General features: G+C 39.9%; 1 protein-coding gene across 1 annotated transcript in view; it reads left to right on the top strand.

The window, feature by feature from the left end:
- LOC134400294 (uncharacterized) overlaps positions 1–21,042 on the top strand; it is a 66,904-nt gene that overhangs the window by 22,727 nt on the left and 23,135 nt on the right. Inside the window, exons 7-8 of the mRNA XM_063128613.1 lie at positions 9,197–9,316; positions 18,748–18,978. Coding sequence (XP_062984683.1) covers positions 9,197–9,316; positions 18,748–18,978 — 351 coding nt within the window. The remainder of the gene's footprint in view (positions 1–9,196; positions 9,317–18,747; positions 18,979–21,042) is intronic.

Genomic DNA, 21,042 nt, shown 5'->3' with positions numbered 1-21,042 from the left:
TTGCATTTATGTATCTGTGCAGCACGTTTCATACAGCCGGGGTAGGAGAGAGAGATCTCTGATGGCTGCCCCATAACTCTAGGACTACTTTATGTATTATTTATTATCTCTCTAATACCACCCTTCAATCATGTTCTTGGGTAGTTCATAAGGAAAAGGGCTTTTTGCTACAGCCTGAAGAAGTGTTGCAAGACCTTTTTATGTTGAATAACAAAATTATTGTTGATAGTTTGTTTTGTCTGTTTTGGCGAGCTTGGGTGGCCAGAATTAAGCTGGGTGGCAGACTTTTGCTTTTAGTAACTTGTGTTCTGGGTGGCTGGAGGAAGGAAACAAAGGTCTACATCGCAGTAATAGATCATGTATTGTATGTATGAGGATCCATTTTTACTCTACAGCTTGTTTAAATAATATTGGGTATTGGGATTCAGAAAGACCTCTGCTTGATTCCTGGGACAACTACTGACAGCTGCTGTATACAGTACTACATTAGATGGACCAGTGGTTGGTTAACATTCTGACTTCACAAAAATCCCTGAGAATAGTCACCTAGGATCAGGATGTCCTTCATTTTTAATTCATTCCTTGATTTCCCCCCTTTGAGTATAAAATAGCTAAAACCTTTTCAAAAAGATCAAAACTATTTTCAGACCATGAGCCTGTTATGAGAGAAATAAAGCATCTGTGCCTAGATAGCCTGAAATAAGAGCTTCTTTGAAGTTCTTTATATAATCTAGCTCTCTAAAATGCAACTAGGAGAGAAAAATTCTTGGTGCAGACACATTCTATTAACCATGTTGTTGACCCCTTTACAAATAAATGTTTCACACAGTTCACCAGCATCAAATGTGCTGGCCTTTTCTTCCTCTTCCATTTTGTGATTCCAGGGCAAAGATTCCTGAGCGCAACATGATGCTTCCTGTTGCGTGAGAGCACTTACGCATGCAAATGCTTACTTCACAGATGGTCGGTGTAACCAGATTTGAACCAGATTTGAACTAAGCATAGATAATTTTAGGAAAAATATTTATTGATTTAGTGCATTCATATGCCACCTTTCTGCCAAGGCAAATGTGGTGGTTTTGGCTTTTAAAATACTAAAAGAATCAAATGGTAGAAAATATAAAACAGAGCTCTCTCAGGCTGAATGCTGGTTCCTTCAGGAGCCAAGACCACTAGAATCATAGAGTTGGAAGGGGCCTATAAGGCCATCGAGTCCAACCCCCTGCTCAATGCAAGAATCCACCCTAAAGCATCCCTGACAGGCGGCTGTCCAACTGTCTCTTGAATGCCTCCAGTGTGGGAGAGCCCACAACCTCCCTAGGTAACTGGTTACGTTGTCGTACTGCTCTAACAGTCAAGCAGTTTTTCCTGATGTCCAGCCAGAATCTGGCTTCCTGTAACTTGAGCCCATTAATCCGTGTCCTGCACTCTGGGATGATCGAGAAGAGATTCATGCCCTCTGCTTAGTCCGTGTCCTGCACTCTGGGATGATTGAGAAGAGATCCTGGCTTCTTCACTTCTGCCTATCCTTAGGGCACACGAGTCTTAAGTGCCCCCACAGAAGGTGGGAGAGGGGCCACCCTAACAGTTCTTTCTGGTCACTTGGTGGCCTCTTCAGGAGCAGTTGGCATGAGCTCCCTTGCTGGGCTTCTCTTCTTCTGCTTTCCTTCATGGCAAATGGATCCTTACTAGCACCAGGGAGGCTATTTAATCTTGCTCATTAGGAATTCCAAACTCAAGGCTTTACTGAATTTGGCATAAAAATGGCATATGGAAAAGATTCTTAGTAACTTTTATGATTTCATGTGTGATTTGATTGTTTTGATGTTAGGGCTAAAACCCTTACATATCTTGTAGGTGCAGCTTTCAGCAATCACGATAAATGGACTTAAATCAAACTTTCCTTTTTGGAATTCATAAACTTCCTTAAAAAGAGTGCCTGCTAATCGGTTTATATAACAATTAAAAAAGAGTAGTATGTAACTGACTAGGGAAATACGTTGCCTAAGAGCATTATCCAAAACCTGTCTGTTGCAATATGCAGTAACATCTGCTTAGAGATGTGGAATTGGGGCAGGTGATTGTGAAATTAATAGATTTTTCTTTAGCTCTCTGCATGTGCAAGGGCACTATGAAAATTCACTCAAAGACAAGAGCCACAATCCAGTACAGAGTTAGGTTGTTGGATTATGGGCTAAAGACCATTAACGTTTCAGAAACACTTGCTAAACATTGCTAGACAAAGAAGTTTTTCTTCCTGGGGCATGGCTAGATGGGGCAATATCCCAGAGATTGCCCCGGGACCGTCCCTGTGCATCCACATGACGCACAGGGGATCCCGGGAGCAGGGATGGATGATCCCTCCCTTTCCCTGGGATATTACCCTACCCTTTAATCTTGACCTTTCCTGTGGTCCTGGGATGAGCCGGGCACCCCATTTTTGTCTTGGCTCCTCGCAAGTAACCATGAGGAGCCAGGAACTGAGCAGGAGGGTTGATGGGGAGATGGGGTGGGGTGGGGAGGGGAGTTCGGGATCAGTGTTGTTGTTGTTTTTTAAAAACCTTACATTTTGCACAGGAGCACTCCTGCGCTCGTCTTTGATTAAAAAAAACAAAAAAATGGCGCCCGTGATGTCCTCTTCCTCCTGGGACATTGTGCGTCGCATGTAGACTGAGGGGGAGGGTCTCACGATTATCATATCATGAGATCATCCCCCTCCACCCCCCTTGTCTAGCCATGCCCCTGGGTGGACTTCGATAAATCACTGTGTTCCAACGCAATCCTACCTCCCAGATTGCCATGAGGATGAATTGGATAACTTGTGTCTACACTGTCCCTGAGCTCCTTAGAGGAAAGGTAACAAATTGTATTAACAATGTGGAAAAAATGTGTTTGGGATTTTTTAAATGTAAATCTTGAATTAGGTAGCCTTGTGAGATGTTTTTGGAGGCCTCTGTTTAATTTGTTACTTGTGTTACACTCCTTCCTATTAAAAGTTTTACAGTTTATCATAGAACGACACAGAAACATTCACCTGTCAAGCCTGACAAATTAGCATTTCTTTTGATGTCAATCAAGAGGCAGCAACTGAAAAAAAAACTCCTATATTTTTTTCAGGAAACTCAACTCAGCTCTTTTTGTCCTATCTCCCTGATACTAGAAATCACTTTTTCATAGTCTATATGTCAAACTAATTGAATTCTACAAGAAGCAGCAGGAAATGCTTGGTGAATTTTGTGTAGGTTAATTTTGCATAATATTACTCACTATATTCATGGCATGTACCTTACAGAACTAAAAATTATCATTTCCCAAAGCACCCCCAAAACTTTAATTAGAAAATGAAAATGGAGATATTAGAAGTAAGAGAGGCTATAGAAAATGGTGACAGAGAAACTGAAATAAATTACATATAGTACAGTCATTTTATGGCGTATGCAACCAGTCTTCCTCCAGAAAATAAATAAGATGGTACTCGTTTTTAGTAAATGCAGATATAAATGTACTGAGAACTCCAGCCTTATTAATTCTAAGTTACAAAAACTGTACTTTGAATGATAAAAATTGATTTTTGAATTAGTGACACATAAAAGAAGAGGCAGCATTGTTTGATACTTAAAGTATAGAGGTAGATATTGATTGGATTCAGGCAACACAATAACCATTGGTTGGTTATTTAACCCACTGTGGGTTATCATGTTGTGTGGAGGGCACCATTGGTTATTTCCTTGGCCACTGTGGGTTATTCCGTCAGCCGCAGAGTCGCAAGGCAAGAGCGGTCGAAGTGGCAGCTGCCATGCTAGTTCAGCCGGCAGTATTGGTTCTCGGGAGCAATGGCTGATGGGATACTAGCGGGAGGACTGAGGGGGGGAGAGAGGGGGGATGAGTGAGTCAACTCAAGGCTGATCCTAATCTACACTATGGTTATTATCATGTTGTGGGGGGAGTAGCCCTTGATAAATAACTGTTGAGTTGGTTATTAGCCCACCATTGACTATTGTGTTGTCTGAATGCAGGCGTAGTCTCATGAGCTAAGAATCTGAGAGCATCTGTATCTTGGTTGTCAGACTGTGATTCAAACAGAGCTAATAACACGTAAGGCATTTCCTGGAGGAGAAGGGCATCAATGGCTACTAGTCCTCATGGCTATTTGCTACCTCCACTATCAGAGGCAGTTATCCTATGTACACCAGTTGCAGGGAACATGAGAGGGAAAGTGCTGTTGCAGTCATGCCCTGCTTGTGGGTCCCTGGTCGACAGCTGGTTGGCTTTTATGTGAACAGAGTGCTGGGCTAGATGGACCCTTGGTCTGGCTCTTTTTATGTTCTTATAATGCCTGTGACAGAGGACAGTACAGAGTGTGGCATCAGGAGGGAAAGCCTGTGGATTGGTGGTGCTGGACAAGCAGACAACTTCTGAAGACTCTGCCTCTCCTCTCTTGACCCAAGTGATGAAAGGAAGAAGTGGTGCAATGTGGCAGTCACGGTTGTAACCTGAAGCAGGCCGCAATTGGTACCTCGGGCAGGATCCAAAGAAGAATACTGTTTGCCATACTTTCTATGAAAGGGTGTCATATGGTAGGTTTAGGGATACTTATACTTGCAGTAGCTTGGTTTTTAAAATCTTTTTATATTATTATATTTTATTTTACCCGTATTCCTTCGATTCTAAGACGCCATTGATTGTAAGACGCACACTAATTTCAGTACCACCAACAGAAAAATTATTCTAAGAAATAATAATAAGCGCACCCGCGATTCTAAGACACACCCCTTTTTAGAGATGTTTATATGGGGAAAAAGTGTGTCTTAGAATCGAAGAAATACAGTATTATTAAAATAATAATAATAATCAGATTAGTTAAGCTATCAAAGGGAAATTTGATAGGCATTCAATCAGACCATTTCTTAAATATTACAGTACATTTTACTTCTACAGTACAGTATATTGGATGCATCTTTCTTATTCTTTTAAAGCAGCATGTCTGTTGCTATGGTTACACCACTGAGTTGGTGTGGTATTATTCAAGGTTCCAGTTTCACATGTGCTCATGCACACAGACACTCATTATCCCATAGCAACAAATTCCCTTTCAGAAGACAGGAGCAAAATTGAGCATAACATAAGCATGTATTTCACTTACACTGGGCATGGAAAAGCTGAGTGAGAAACCCATTCTCTCTATGCTTACCCCAATGGCAGTGGTTTCTTCCTTGGAATAAGAATTTGGAATTGGAATTTTGTTATTTGCCAGTTAAGAACCAATCCAACAGGTTTATACTTGTTCAGGGACTTCTGGCTGTTGATGATACCTGTCCCTGATTGATCCCATACACATAGCGGGGAGTGAAATAGTACCTTCCCTCCTTGTCCACATGGGGCAACTGCTGTACTTCCAATGTCCCCAGGACATCCACGCGGGGGTATAGGCGCGTAGGCCCATTTTGTGAGGTCAGTACCCAGACTATCTGGGATATCGACTGCATGAAATGGGCCAATTTCTGTCAGATTTACCTGCATAGGCCCTAATTAAACTTAACTCCCCTGACCCCAGAACATAAGGGAGGAGGGAGGACAGGTACAGGTACCAGAAACAGACAAGGTAAGGAACCTTTAGACCACTGGACGCCTGAGCTTGAGACACCCATCCTATCTGGTAATTTACATCAGGAAACTTAGCTAGTCCAAGTGCTAAACATTTTTGGAAAAAACCCAACACATCTAGCTTATGTGGCCCATGGCAGTGTGGGACATATTAATAGGTGGCTTGGGGATCTTGAAGAGGCCATATGTTAATATGTAACATAATATAGATACTGAGCCTCTAATTAGGATGGGCTGTGTGTATTCTCCCATACGGTCTCAAATTTTACCTCTGCCCTTTTCCCTTTTGTAATCTTCTCATTAACCTTTGTCCTTTCTGCCTGTTGGAGCTCTTTCTGCATTGGCTGCTCTACTCTGATGCTATAGCGTGCCTGGGGCGGCGGGGGGGGGGGGAGCTTTCTCTGGCTGCTATTGGTGTACATTCTATGCCATAGATTATAAAAAACAACAACTACACAACTGATTTCAAAACCCTGAAACAAGGTCTGTGGGGGGATAATTGTATTCTGAAGCATGAGCCTGATGTTTCGTGTTTTTTTAAAAAAAGAATAGCATATTCTTCAAGGGCCTTTGGAAAAAGACTAAATTGCAACTGATATGTCATCAAAGCTTCATTTTCTCCCTTGTTTATACTAATAGCATGGTTCACATGACTGACTCATTAATATGTACTTCATATGAGAGGACTGATTTCTCGTCAGGGCTGAAGTTACACCATGAGCCCTCCATTAAATCTGTTTATTCAAAACTAATTTGCTGCATATTGAGAAATGTACAGTTGCATGTGGTGCTCCTAATTCAGCCAGTGGACAGCAAGTTAAATGACGGGGTCAGGTGCAAGATTTAGAATGCTCAAATTGCCACGGTTCCATCATCATTAGTAAGCCTCTGTGAGTTGGCAGTCAGCTTGGCAAGGAAAGCTCTTGTACTCATCATTTTATTAAACTGGAACAAGGTTTTGTGTGCATGTGTGTTTAAAAATTCCATTCAGAATGGTATCTACTCAATTGTTTATTATAAATATAAATAAATTGCATCGTTGTGGCCATTTTGACCCACCTTTAAATCTAAATCCTTGCACTGTTATAGGAATGGGTACTCGAACTCACATCATCCATGGCTATTGGCCATGCTGGGTGTGGATGATGAGAGTTGGAGTCCAACAACATAGGTTCCCTGCCATTGCATGATTATAACCTTTGGATTGTATATCTTCCTGTGCAATATGCTTAATATTGCTACTATACCTTATGCTTGTGGTGTTTTGGTTTGTAGCATCCAGCCTTGATCAGTTGTACATCTTATGTACCTCAGTAAACAGTCTGCTTAAAGTCCTGGACCTGTCAAGGCAGAGTGGAAGCACCTTTAGCATCCATGGCCAATAAAAGGAGAAACCATAAATATACAGAAGACTTAGTGTTACGAAAGCTGTTCTGTATACAGTATATAGAGTTCTATTTCTTATTAAGAACATTTGAGATTCCAATAGATATTACTGGGGGTTGAGATCTCAACATCAAGAAATATTTTTGAAAGCCGCCGTGAGAGCCTTTTTTGGCTGAATGGCGGGATAAAAATGCTTAAATAAATAAAATAAACATCTATGCCTGATTTATTGGATGCATGTAATCAGTGCTCTAATGCTCTAAAATGCTTGCTGGGAACCTGGGCAGGAGGGTTCTGTTGTACTCATGTCCTACTTGCAGGTTTCCCATGGGCAGCTGATAGGCCACTGTGTGAACAGAGTGCTGGATTAGATGGACCCTTGGTCTGATCCAGCATGGCTCTTCTTAGGTACTTAAGTTCTTAAATGGGTGAGTTGCAATTGTTATGGGCATTGAAATGGGAGGCCCTGACTCTGTTGTTAGAGCCTGTGTATATATCCTTCTGTCCCCTCATAGTATCATAGATTGAGACGCCTTAATTTAGTGTTGTGGATTACGATCTTCAATTTCTTCAACCACCAGGACCCATCATTAGCACCAAACTGAAACATGGGGTCCACAGTTAACTTTTTAACTTTTCTCTGCCTGGCTCATTCTCCCTCCCCTGTCCTTTCTTTGGGTTTCTCCTTATCTTAAAAAAGTAGCCCTGAACAAAAAGAGAAAAGTGTGTCCCAAGTGTTACTCAACTTAGGCTAGTTGCAACCCACTTGTGGTCTCCAATTTGTCAATTGAAAAATGGTTTTCTTTTGGGGGAATATCTTAGGATGTCTGAAGGATTCCACTAAATGAACAACTTTATAGTTATCACAAGATTTTCAATTTGACCAAATTGTAGCTGCAGTGTCTGGACCTTGTTGGGTTCCTTCAGAAAACCTGGTTCTAACTGATACCTATAATCTAGTAAATTCAGTAGTCAGCACTGTTGTGTGAGAGTAGCAATGATAATATGAATACACTCCTGATTGAATTAGGCTGCACAATATCAGCTCAGCTTTACCAAATCACAGTAGTAGAAATGGCTATGTGCCCTATTCATGTGTCTCTGAGCATTAGCGGTGGTGGTCCACCCCCAGTTTAGTTTTAAATTTAATTGTTTTGATTCTTTAGGAACCTTTCTCAGTTGCCTTAAAGCTATTCGTAGGTCCATTTTCTTTGCCCTTTCTTTTAACTGTGCTTGTCCCTAATTTAACAATGGTAGTAAATAAAATGGTTTATATCCAATGTCACATGAGTGGACTTCCCCATCTTCCTCTTCCTCTGCGTGCCCCTCAGATCTGCTCTGGAGAGTCCCCAACACCCTGGAGCAGATTTACGCGGTGAGTGGGGTACTGTAGTGGGGAACAGTAATCCCTTCCACCAATAGTTCCCATTCTACTGGCAGAAGAACACTATTGGATCTAAGGCTAGGAGACAAGTAATCACATGACTTTTGCCTTGTAGTTATACTTGGAAAGACTTGGGCAGTTTTTAAAACAACTGAAATAATTGAGATCCTCTGGATTACTCCAAATGATAGCTTGGTATTATCTTGGAAATTTTAACTTTACAACACATATATTTTACTTACGTTGATTTGCTGCTCTTTACATAATTCAAAAAATGAAGTGCTATATACATGTAATTCGCCCTGTGATGACATCTTAATTCACAGCTTTAACCATGGTGAATAAGGCAAAAAGCCTTATTCACAATGGTTAAAGCCATAGTTTAAGGTGTCATCTGAACAGGGGCAGTATTATTTATAGGACTAATACTGTAAATAAAAATGTGAGTTCTTTCAAAATGCCTTTTTAAACAATTCCTACAAAGACCCAGACCCAGATTTGTTTTGATAATTGCAATAAGCCACTAAGACTAATTAGGATTAGTCCAATGAATTGTGTTATTACAGTTGCTTCTGATGTTTTGATTGTTGAATGTAAATTTAAACTGTCTAAATGTTGTTATTGAAAGTACTGAAGTAGTAAAAAAAAAGTATTTTGATGACTGAAAGTTGAAACTATCTAGAAAACTATCCATCTTCGTAAACTGAGCTGATTTTACGCTGGCTGAATTTAATTGTATGAACACAAATGTAATGAATACAACTCTTAATCCGACACTTAAAGTGTTAAATGTGTTAAATTTCCCTATTGTGTTTCTTTCAGGTTTCTGATCTATCAAAACTTGCATTGCCGTGGACTTTGGGAGGGAACTTTGCTAAACAGCCATTGACCCTTTTGGATGTTTGCTATGGCAAAATAGAAAATATAAATCTTAGATATGTGGTAAGGATTTAATAATCTGAAATACAAGCAGAAATGCTTTTTGCTTTTTGTAATTTTTAAATTTATTTATTGTACCTTCAGATATTTAAAACAATTGCTATCAATAACATGCTGCTTTTTCAACTGGTAAATGACCAAAATCCTGCAGAAAATTTGAATGTTTGTACTTTTATATTTTTATGTATAAATTTAAACATAATTGCATATCTCTAATACCAAATTTAAAATGCACCCCCTTTCCTCTTCCCCTCTGGTACTGCCTTGAGGAGAAGAATGGAAGCATTTGCTTTGCTTCCTGTTATACTTAGCGGTTTATCATTATGCTGAAACCGTTGTTAGTATAAATTATGGTTTATGAAATAAACCAGGATCACAAACAATGGTGAGTTCTGAACAAGAAGTGGATGCTTCCAATCTTCTCCTTTGGACTGTGCTAGAAGAGGTACGGTGGGTGCGGAAATGGAGGAGTACATAAGCCCAAGGTTACATCTGAAATGGCCATATATAATGATTCAGGGTAGAGATACACATTTGTGACTGACAGCAGCAAACATGTATTAATTCCAACTTTACATGAAGCACTGCTTTCCAAAACCTTACACTTGTGAACTGTACAGAAAATAGTCAGCTCTTCTTGGTTGTACGGGAGTAAGTGTGGAAGTATAAACATTATGTGATGGCTGACATGGGCATATCTAACCTCTGTAGTGTGTTGAGGGTGTGACCTTTAGAATCTGGACTGAAACAAATTGGCAATGACAGTTCCTGGTTTATACTGATCTGACTTGAAAAACATTGCAAATTGTATCTTGGCAGAAGTGGCTGCCTTGATGAATTATTCATCGAACTAACTTCATCACATAGAGCACCTGCTGAGAAGAGCTTGCATTGCATATTAACATACATGCAGTAAGCTTTGCAATTAAAGCTCCAATATCAAACCTCTGTTTGCGATGACAATTGTTATTATGCACCATGCTAAAGGCAATGACAAATACAGCTTTACATTCCTGGAGCATTTCATAATTTTAATTAGTTTTCAGGAAAGGTCACCTTCCAGCAACATAAAGAAAACATCCAGCATTTTCCAAAGTGTATCTGTAATTCTAATATTTCACTTTCATTTCAGTGTGTCTTCTAGACATCTGTGCAGCCTTCAGACCAACAGCAGCACTTCTGTAATGATGGACACATTTACTTGAAATTAAGTTCCATTAATTTTGGTGGAACTTGTTTCCATGAAAATGTGTTCAAAGCTGTTAGGCTGTATAGCTCTGCATAAGGAACTGCATTTGTGTGAGTCACAGAACAGAAGCTCCTGAAGCTCTTGGCAGGACAGTAAGCAGCAAATAATGTATTTAAATAGAGACTGATAGAGGATTAAACCCAATGTCATGCTAGCAGACGTCTGCTATCACAATGAGATTTTCTTTCTCCTCCCCACTGCAGTCCTTTGTGCTACCAAAAATCTGCTCTGGAGGGTTTTCCAGCCCTCTGGAGCAGATTTTGAGGCCATGTGCTGGGGTTGGGGAACAAACACCCCCTCCTGATTCCTTTGACCGAAGCATTTCTGCCAGCAGAATGACACCATTCAATCCAACCCAAAATATTTCCCCTAAGCCTGGTGGGCTTCAAAACTTAACTTATTTTCCATGTAGAGATTTACAATTGTTTTCATTTTTTTCATATTAACAAATAATATTATACACATACTTCCAGGTGTATAGATAGCCACATGCTTTATTTATTTGTATTACTTATGTCCTGCTTAATATAAGAAAATCTTTAGGCAGTTCACATGCAAAAATATTTTTAAGAATCAACAGTTAAAAGTGCATATATAATACCTTTCTTGTAGTAGTTTTTAGTGTTATCCTGTAAGATAAAAAGAAATAAATGTGACAGTAAAATGGAGCAGCATCATAAACATTTTTGAGTGTGCCATGTACACATGTCTCCTCATAGTAGCAGGTACTATGTACATGGTGTCTTTCTCTTCTTTTAAACCTAAAATCCCTCCTTTTTGCTGCTTGCAAGATGGAGTCTGGAGATGATCGATTTTAATCATACCATGATGAGTACGTGGGCAGACCCCCCCCCAAATCTATTTGAACAGAGGGTTATTCTACACAATAAGTACTTTGAGGAATTAGCTGGTTGGCGGTGGGCACTATATGAACTCCAGAATGGAATTTATCAGTTCATATAACACAAATGGACCTAAACATACTAAGGACACAAGACAGAAAACAAAGTGAATACTGTAGATATCGATGCAAAAAGTTTGAACGATGGTTGGAAAAGGCCCACTCATTGTAGAAATCAAGGATGCCTGTGCATGGAAGGCTAGTCCATGGACATGCACAGTCAATCTGATCTTGTAGGGCTTTGAACTATAGTTTGGAGGGAACTGAAGAAGATGGAGCTAGGCAAATCAGGGTTCTAGGGTTCTCTGGGAGACGGGAAGGAGAAAGAAAAAGGTATAGGAGAGTGGGGGATGATGAGGCCAAGGAGATAAAAGGGACCAACTGTGGTTTGTTTCTAGCTGCATTCAAAGTACAGGAGCTAGTCCTTGCAGAAATAGCATGACTACTCCAGCCCTTTTTACCGGGGTCGTCCCTGTGTGTCCAAATGATGCACAGGAGATTTCGGGGGCAAGCAGGGCTGACCTCTTCATTTTCCCAGGATAACTGAGACCTCGGTTATACCAGTTTTGCTGGCGGTCCTGGGACCATCCCAAGGACCCTGGGCAGTGTGGGCACCCATTCCGACTTCTCCCTTCCTCCCCGCAAGTAGCGGGGCTCTTAAAACGGGCACAGAGCTGCGTAGGGGCAGTCTGCCCATCAGGGGGTGGGGGTGGGGAACATTTCAAAGTTTTTTTTTTTAAAAAAAACCTTACATGTGCTGGAGTGCAATAGCGCTGCGTCTCAGTTCCAGGGGTGGTGGTGGAATGGTGGCCGCGACATGCCTCTTCCCTTGCAGGACATTGTGCAACCGTCAAGATACTGGGGGAGGATTGCAGAAGCAGGTAAGTCCGTGATTCTCACCCCTCCCTTCCTCTACACCCTTAAGTGTAGACATGCCCAGTGTCACCATGACAAGAGATGAAAGCAGGATGTTTGAGATATCTATAGTAAGCACACTGTTACCAATTCCCAGAACCTTACATGCCAACAACTTCTTCTTGTCCCTTCGTGGATCTGACAGAGGCCTTTGTTCCTTATCACTTGAATGTCAACCAACTCCTCTAGAGGACTGAGCTTACCACAGTGTGTCCAGAGTTGAAGGGAAGATATGGAGGACCACCAAACAGGGTCTGGACATGATCCTTCTCTCTATTTTAGGTAACTTCTGAAAAAATTCCAAATGGTACACATTCATCGGTTTTTAAATAGCTATCTAGACAACTAGTACTACCATTAAAAAAAAATGAAGCGAACCCTTTACAGTGTTTGCAAATCTAGTTTTCTTATACTTTATCTACCCTATTTGGGATTCAAATGATAATCTAAACTTCGGGTTAGATTACTGTGAATGAGCCTGCACAAATCTTGGGATAGCGCATAAGAGGAGGAGAGAGAAATTTTCCACTTTTAGTGTAGAACAAACTGCAGTTCCATGTTACGTAAATTTTGGAACAGTGGTTTATTCTAATCACAATGTATTTGAAGATGCTAGTTATGGGTATCCTTTGCATTTGGCTGTGTTTGGATAGTCCTGTGATGAGTGGTGGTACAAACCCCAAATGTTAATAATTCATCTTTTCTTTTAAAAAGCTGTATGTCCACTGTCAGGCATGCTTCCAGAGCAGTTTACATGAAGCAAGTTCTTTGGCAGAGGGAGCTTGTTTTCACCCTCATCTATTATACTGGTTGATCTACAATTGTTGAACTAAATATATGATAAACAAGGAATAGCATGATTCTTCTGTATTATGCAAGATAATACATAATTCCCTTTTCTTATCATCCCATGTAAACAAGTAAAATGCAAATTAAATTCATGCTGGCACTTGCGTAAAAAATAAAATTTGTTTAACTTATGTAATGAAGGCCATAGTGGGGATTGGTTGAATATATATTGGAAACATTTGACATGAAAGAGAAGCTTTTAACATGGAACCTCTTAGATCTTTGTTTGAAATCATGTAGTGAGAAACTTCTGCTTCAGAAAAGAAGCCTTCAGCTAGAAAGAGGAACTGGTAAATAGGTGATGCTGATCAAAACTGATTTGATTGGGTAACCTTTCCTCCTTGCTCATTGAGATGAAGTGTGGCCCTGCTTGCCAGACCTACTGTTTGCTCATGCTGCTGCATTTACTGGAGCTGAACCCCTGAAAAATGGGACATACTAAATTGACATTGTTTTATTTATTTAAAACATTTCTAAGCTACCTTTTAGGGCAGGAGCCCTACCAAGGCAGCGTACAATAATAAAATTCATATAGTAAAATAGTGATGCAGTAATAAAAACAGCAAATGTTCCAAGGAACAAGAAACACCAACTCAAGACAGAACTTACAACACAGTTGCAGCTACAACCCAGTCTGATAAACCATAGTCAGGGGAAGGCCAGAGTAAACAAGTAAGTCTTCAGGGCCTTCTTCAAAACCTGCAATGTTGGAACCTGGTGGACTGTGGAAAAGGCCTCCTCTCTTGCACTTGCCCACTTAACTGCCCTAACAGGTGGGCAAGTATGAAGGACTTTCTTGATAGAATAATAATTATAAAGCCCCATGCTAACTGAATGAACTAAAATAAAAGTCAAATAATTTTAATGCTATTAAATGCCTATATTTCTAGAAAATGCTGCTATTCCTGCTTAGGGCGTGTTTGTAGTGTGTGTGCACACGTAGACGCACACATACAGAGACCCGGAGAGTTAGATAAATTATCATTATTCTGATTGAAACCTACTTAAATAAGCAGGTCTTGCACTGCTTCTGTAGAATGCCTTGGTCTTATTTATTTATTTAACTCTGCCCTGCTCTTCCTTAGTGAGCTTGAAGATAGCTTTCATATGGTTTCCAGGTGATCTCTCAGCCAGGCAACATAATTTCATTATCTGGTTTTGACTTTGATGGAACTACAGAGAGGACATACACATACATACATTTTAGTATTGGAGATCAGCCTGTGATCACACTTTTTTCTGTGTGCTTTTCATACTCTAGCTCACTGAGCAATAGGGGTGGAACATAGGGGACAAAACAACCTCCTTATAGCCATACGTTTCAGTCTCTGGACTGTAAAATGAGAGTCAGGGACAGACTGAGCATTTTGAAATCCATGATATAGTGAGGAACTAGTTTGAACTTTTGAACATCTGTAAACACAGCCAAGTACACATGTGTTGTTTTCTCATAGCAATGTATGTGTTTCTTCCTACATGAATGGAATGACCATATAGGGGGAAATGCCAAACGTGAAGTGATCCTCAACTTTTGGACAGCATGGTAACTGAATCAAAATGGTGTTTGCACAATGAAATTATGCATATTATTTCCAAACAGTTGTACATTCACTAGAAACTATAAAGAGAGTTTGGAGATGTTTCACTGTTAGTTTGGTGTGCATCATAATATTTATTTATTTATTTATTTATTTATTTATTTTATTACATTTATATACCGCCCCCCAGCCGAAGCTCTCTGGGCGGTTTACAACAATTAAAAATAGTAAACATTAAAAGTACACAATTTTTTTTAAAAACATAAAAACAGTATAAAAACAACAACAGTATCCATTTAAAACAACAATTCTGGGGTCCATTAAAAACAAACTTAACGTTATTAAGTATCTTTTAGCAAAAGACAAACAAACTGAGAGACATTGTAAGGGCACTTTAAAAAAAATCAAATCAAGAATATCTTTGATAATTAGTGATGCTTGAGCAATATGGTAACAGAAAATGGTCAGGGACTAGTGGTTAACGTTTTCATATACACAATTGATATTTAGCCCTCATGTTATAATGTTTTCAAATATGTGAATACAACAATTCTCTTGTGTCACATTAAGACTAGCCAAAGTATTTTTGCCATAAGCTTCTGTGGACTAGAGTCCATTTCATCAGATGCATTTTGTTTCCTGAGTTACAAGTATAAGGTGCCACAGGACTTCATAGTGTTTGCTCAACAGATTAACATCGCTACCTGTCTGAAAGATGTTAGTACTGTTGCTTAAAATATGGAATTATAGAACAAGTTACTTTTTCTCTATTATAGATTTTAAAACCTAAGATGTGTATCCCCCCAACTCCCACCCCTCCAAATCCAGTTTTTCCTATTAGGGTTGTTTTCAATAAAAAGGCTAAATAAAATGAGACACCGTGGATTGTCAAGGATTTGCAGGTGTTTATAGAGAACAGAGAAAAACTTTTGTAAAAGAACACAAAGCAACTTAGTGCAGTAAAGTGCACCTGTTGTTGTTCCATCATTGCTTCAAAAATAATCCGCTACAGTGCTCTGCCAATGTCATATCACTTTTATACAAATCTATGGTGCAATCACACTTGGAATACTATGTACAGTTCTGGTCACTGCACATCAAGAAGGATATTGTAGAGCCATTGCATTCATGTGCTCCTTGTGGGCTTCCCATGAGCATCTGGTTGGCCACTATGGGAAAAGAATGCTGGACCAGATAAGCTTTTTGGGCTGATCCAACAGGACTGCTTTTATGTTCTCTGCTGTCCAGCATTGTGCAGATGCAACAATATGCCCTATAATCCTCTGCAGCATATGCAGATTCCTCAGCTTACACTCAGGGATTCCACAGTAGATGGTAAAGGGTTTCTTGAAGGTACTGTGTTTGAAAGCCACTTGAGCTTAAAACAATGAAATGAATACACCTGAGCCTGTCACAAGGCTTTTTGAGATGGTCTATCAGCAACATTGCATTTAATTCTATATCTGAGACTATTATGTTGAGGATCATCTGTTGTGAATCACTGACTCCCCAGAAGATGAAGAACTCGGCCTCTTTGAAGTAATTCTTTAAACAAAGGAGATCTGCTTTCCAGGAATTAACAGTGAGCCTTCAGCAGCTCATCAGGCTGTAGGAACACAATGTTGTGAAAGAGCACAAAAAATGATGGTACTCAGTTATCTAACATGAAATGCCTACAGCCAAAGATTTGAATTCATGTAAAATTCAGCCTTGCTCACATTTTGATATAGTCTGTTCCCCCCTTTATGATGCTGGTGGCACTTATCAGGAGAGAAGGGTGCAAGCAGACAAAAGCTATCTTTCACTCTGCTTTATTGTATTCTTTTCTATAAAGAATTGAGATAAAATAGAGGGTTACAGTCCTTTAATAGTTGTATTCATGATTCACTTTGATTTAAATGGGGTTGACTTACATGCAACTTCACATAATTCAAGCCTGAATTTGTATCCCTTAACTCAGCTAACGTGTACAGTCAGTCCATAGTAAAATAAATAAATAAATAAATAGTGTCTTGGGCACACATGTATTTCAGTGAGAAATTTTCTGAGGTGGACTAAGCCCAACCTATTGACATCTTTTTTCAAAAAAAAATGTTGACTGGGTTCAGACAACATGATTTATTTATTTATTTATTTATTTATTTCATTTCTATACTGCCCAATAGCTGGAGCTCTCTGGGCGGTTCACAAAAATTAAAACCATTCAAAGTATAAAACAACAGTATAAAACCATAATATAAAATACAATATAAAAAGCACAACCAGATAAAAACAGCAGCAATGCAAAATTACATATTTAAAACAAGTTAACATTTATTTATAGACTGTTAAAATGCTGGGAGAATAACAAACTGTGGTTTAAATAGTTGAGGGTTGGCTATTTAACCCACTGTGGCGGGAGTCTTTTTTAACCAATGGTTGGTTATTTGGCTGAAATAACCAACGCAAATGACCAATGCTGTGCAGAGTTGGCTATTTGAACCACTGTGGTTTATTGTGTTGTGTGGAGGGCACTGTTGGTTATTTTGTCAGCCAGAGTCACAAGGCAAGAGTGGTCAGAGCAGTGCACTAGTCCAGCTGGCAGGATAGATTTTTTAGCAGCAATGGCTGATGGGATACTAGCAGGAGGACTGAGGGAGGTGGAGAGGGCGGGGATGAGTGTGTCAACTCAGCATGGACTAATAGTCAACTCAACACTGATCCTAATCCAACCACGGTTGATTATTATGTTGTGTGGGGAGTACTCCCTAGATAAACAACTGTTGAGTTGATTATTACCCCACTGTTGACTATCATGTCCGAACGCGGCCGTTTTCTACTTGGTTTGGGGGACAGGGCTCAACAAGTCTACTTCCTTTTTAATTCTGCAAAACCTGTGTGATCTATAGCTTTCTGTTTGGAGTAAAATTACTTCTAATTGCCTCTCATAATTGTGTGTGAGAGTGTGTGTGAGAGTGCACACACCTGGCTTGCAAAGAATTCTTGAAGTAGAAATCTGTTTTTCATTTGTAATTGTCTCTATGTGAAGTATAGAATAATATCAACTGTGAAATGCATAATTATGTGTAACTGTTGGAGACATTAAATGAGTGCTGAATGAAACTGAAGGATTCAAAATTGCACGTAAAAGATGAGAGAAATAACTCATGTTGTGGCATTCAAGCAACTGTGCATTATGCAGAAATCTGCATGAACACTTACATCTAAACGTTTTTGTCTTGGTAGATTGTTTTGAATAGATATGCTTGGTCTAATATTCTCAGGACACATGCTAATCTAATTTTTGGTGTTCTTTGGTTATACAATAGTGCATTCTCTTTTTCCCTTACCTTAGCATTTATGCATGTTAATGTTTAATGCTGATTGCTTCAAAGCAAGCCCTTGTTCTTAGTACCGACTACTTAATCTTTACTAAATGAAAACATGCTGTTCAATACATTGCAAGTACAGCTGGCCAAAGGTTTAAACAGGAAAAGGACACAGGATTCTGTGGTAGGTAGAAGATAAACATTCTCTTGTTTATGCGTTTCTAATACTCTGTTTAGAAGTTAGATTTTAAAAAAAAATAAAATAAAAAATTCCCCTTTCTTTTCTATTACTCTAGCTCTGTTCTTTTGGAAAAACAATCATCCCTGTTAGGAGGATGGCTTTGATCTCTGTTTTCTTATTTGTTTTAAGAAGCTAGAAGTCTGGCAATTTGTTTTGTTTTATGCTTTGTCAGATCATGCCCCCTCAACACATGTTCTCCACAGATTGCTTGGAGGGGTGGAGGAGGGACGGCAGAATGCGTGGAGTTTGATGTCTCCACTGAAGTTCCCAGGAGATGGTTTTATAAATGTCAGCCTAACCACTGTGGTGCCTGCAGGTGCTCAGTTAGGGCATGTGTCCTTTCACCTGGCATATAATTAATTTGTTTTTCTTTCCCCAGTGTTTACCATTTCTTGTCTTAACCTTTTCTGTGTGTTTTGTTTTGTTTTCGCAGAGCGCTCTGGAAGGAAAACTTAGCAAGCTGTGGAGACACCTGCTTGCCATGAGGCAAAATCTGAGTTTCATGCTTGCCCCAGGACAGACGTCCTCTGAGGCAGCTCATCACATCCTACCAACTGCTGTTTATGCTCGGCTGATAAATCATGTAGCTCAGTGTCATCGGTCTGTGGAGGAATGTTGCAGTGATTTGCTCACTTTGACGCTTCTGGTACCTTCAGCACCTTGGGTGAGTGTTGTATCTGGCGTGTTGAAATGGAGCTGCTTCAAAGGCATTTTAAATGTGGCCCAAAACACTACATTCCCCGAGTTATGCATAATAAAGGCCTAGTCTGCCTCTGGCTGTCATGAATTCTTCACTCCTGTTTATTTGCCAAGGACAGAAGGTGTCCGTTTTTTCCTTTTAAGAGAGAGAATGAAATAAATCAGTTTGCTTGTATCTTGCATTTATCATCAATTTAAATGGCACACAGACTTCTTTGTGTGTCTGCAGGTGTGGAACTGCTTTTTGATGCCTAGCAAGTCAGTCTGAATTGGTCCTTCATTTAGGCCTCCTCCATATGTTACACTAGTGGCCTGGGAGACACTGCAGCCTGGTTCCTCCCATGCCAGAGTATTTCCAGAATGTGGGGGGCACTCTTGCATGGGGAGAATTGCAGTATCAGCTTCTCATATTTCCCCACTGATGCAGGAAGGAGCTGGGCTTCACCCAATTCTAAAATGGCAGCATGTCATGAAAAATAAGCCTTAGATATGATGAAAAGCCACCTTGAGTGCCATGTTTTGTGTGTGCTGGAAAGGTGAGGTACAAATGAAATAAATAAAAGTACCCCTGCCTAAGACAATGGCATCTACGTTGTGCTCTTTTCAGCACCAGGTGAAGATCTTATTTTCCCAGGCATTTCAGTCTTTCAGTTTCTCTTGTTTTAAATCTGTTAATGTATTTTAAACCTTTGCACTGCTGTTAGGTTTTACTTTGGTTATTATTTTTATTTTATACTGTAGTTTTAAAGTTTTATATTGTATTTTATTGTGTTGTATTTTGGGGTTTTTGTTGTTGTTGTGAACCATCAAGAGAGCTTCGGCTATTGGAAGGTATTGAAATGAATTAAATAAATGAAATAAATAAATACTGGCGGGTTGCTGCCACTCAGAGTAGTAAACACCAATCCCCCTGCCCATACTGCAATCAGCTAAAATTTTCTATTGAGTATAGTGTATTATGACAGAATCAACAAGAGTTGGGTGGGGGCTCTAAGTTTCCCCATAGCTGACGCCACTGCTGTTGTCCACCTGTGTTTCTTGTCTGGAGTGAGGAACGCAACAACAGCGAAGCCCAATGGTTTATTATGGAATGTGCTGAGTGATTATATTTCCCACCAACTCACCACTGGAATACAGCCTGTGAAAGCTTCCCCAAAATTGAATTTGGCCCTCAAGCTGAAAGAGGTCCTGCAGACCTCTTTTAAATAAACTGAACACTGAGCATCTGATGTATATTGGCCCTTGTGTCTAATTTTGGCGAAGCATAGGCTTTTTTTTGTCACAGGAACGCACCTGGTTGTTGCCAGTTCCAAGTTCTACAAGCCTGTATGTACTCTTGGACTTCTGAAGCCTTTTCATTCTACTCTGTTGATGATGTCGTCTGGCCTCAGTGATTTGGCTAGATCTTGTACAGGAGGTTTCTTTTTCTGTTAGGGTTTCCAGACAACGGGCAGAATCCGGCAGGGCGCTTAAACCACCACCAATTCTCTTGTACTCTGCCAATACCTTTCTGCAAGCACCACCCACCGCTTGCGGAAACAAGATTTAGTACTTCCAGAAACAAGCAAATATGCTCATTTAAGGGAGCTCTGCTGACTGTCTGGATCAAGAAACAAGTGTTTCCGCTTTTTTCAGGGCTTCATCTGGGAAGCGCTTACTCTCTGTTGCGTGAGTGGTGGGTCCTGCTTGTGCAGTGGAATTGGTGGGACCTAGAACTTGCACAACAGAAACTGTGGGGTGAGGATAATCGGCGGGGACGTAATCTCCCCGTTGGATTCTGGGCATTTTCAGGCTAAACATTCTGAGGGAATGTGGTACAAGATGTGTCCTCCCAACGACATATGTAATTGAACATGTGACAGCATATTCAGAACTTTCCATAGGTTTAGAGGCCTGAATGAGTACAAATAAGGGGAGTCTGAAGATTCTTCCCTTGATGTCTGTCTGCTGTGACTTATGAAACCGCAGAAACCTTTCCTAACATTGTCAAATTATATCCTTGAGAAACTGATATAGCAAATGAATTATA

Source organism: Elgaria multicarinata, chromosome 6 (genome assembly GCF_023053635.1).
Source record: "Elgaria multicarinata webbii isolate HBS135686 ecotype San Diego chromosome 6, rElgMul1.1.pri, whole genome shotgun sequence".
NCBI classification, from domain to species: domain Eukaryota; kingdom Metazoa; phylum Chordata; class Lepidosauria; order Squamata; family Anguidae; genus Elgaria; species Elgaria multicarinata.
This window is presented reverse-complemented; position numbering and strand designations above follow the sequence as displayed.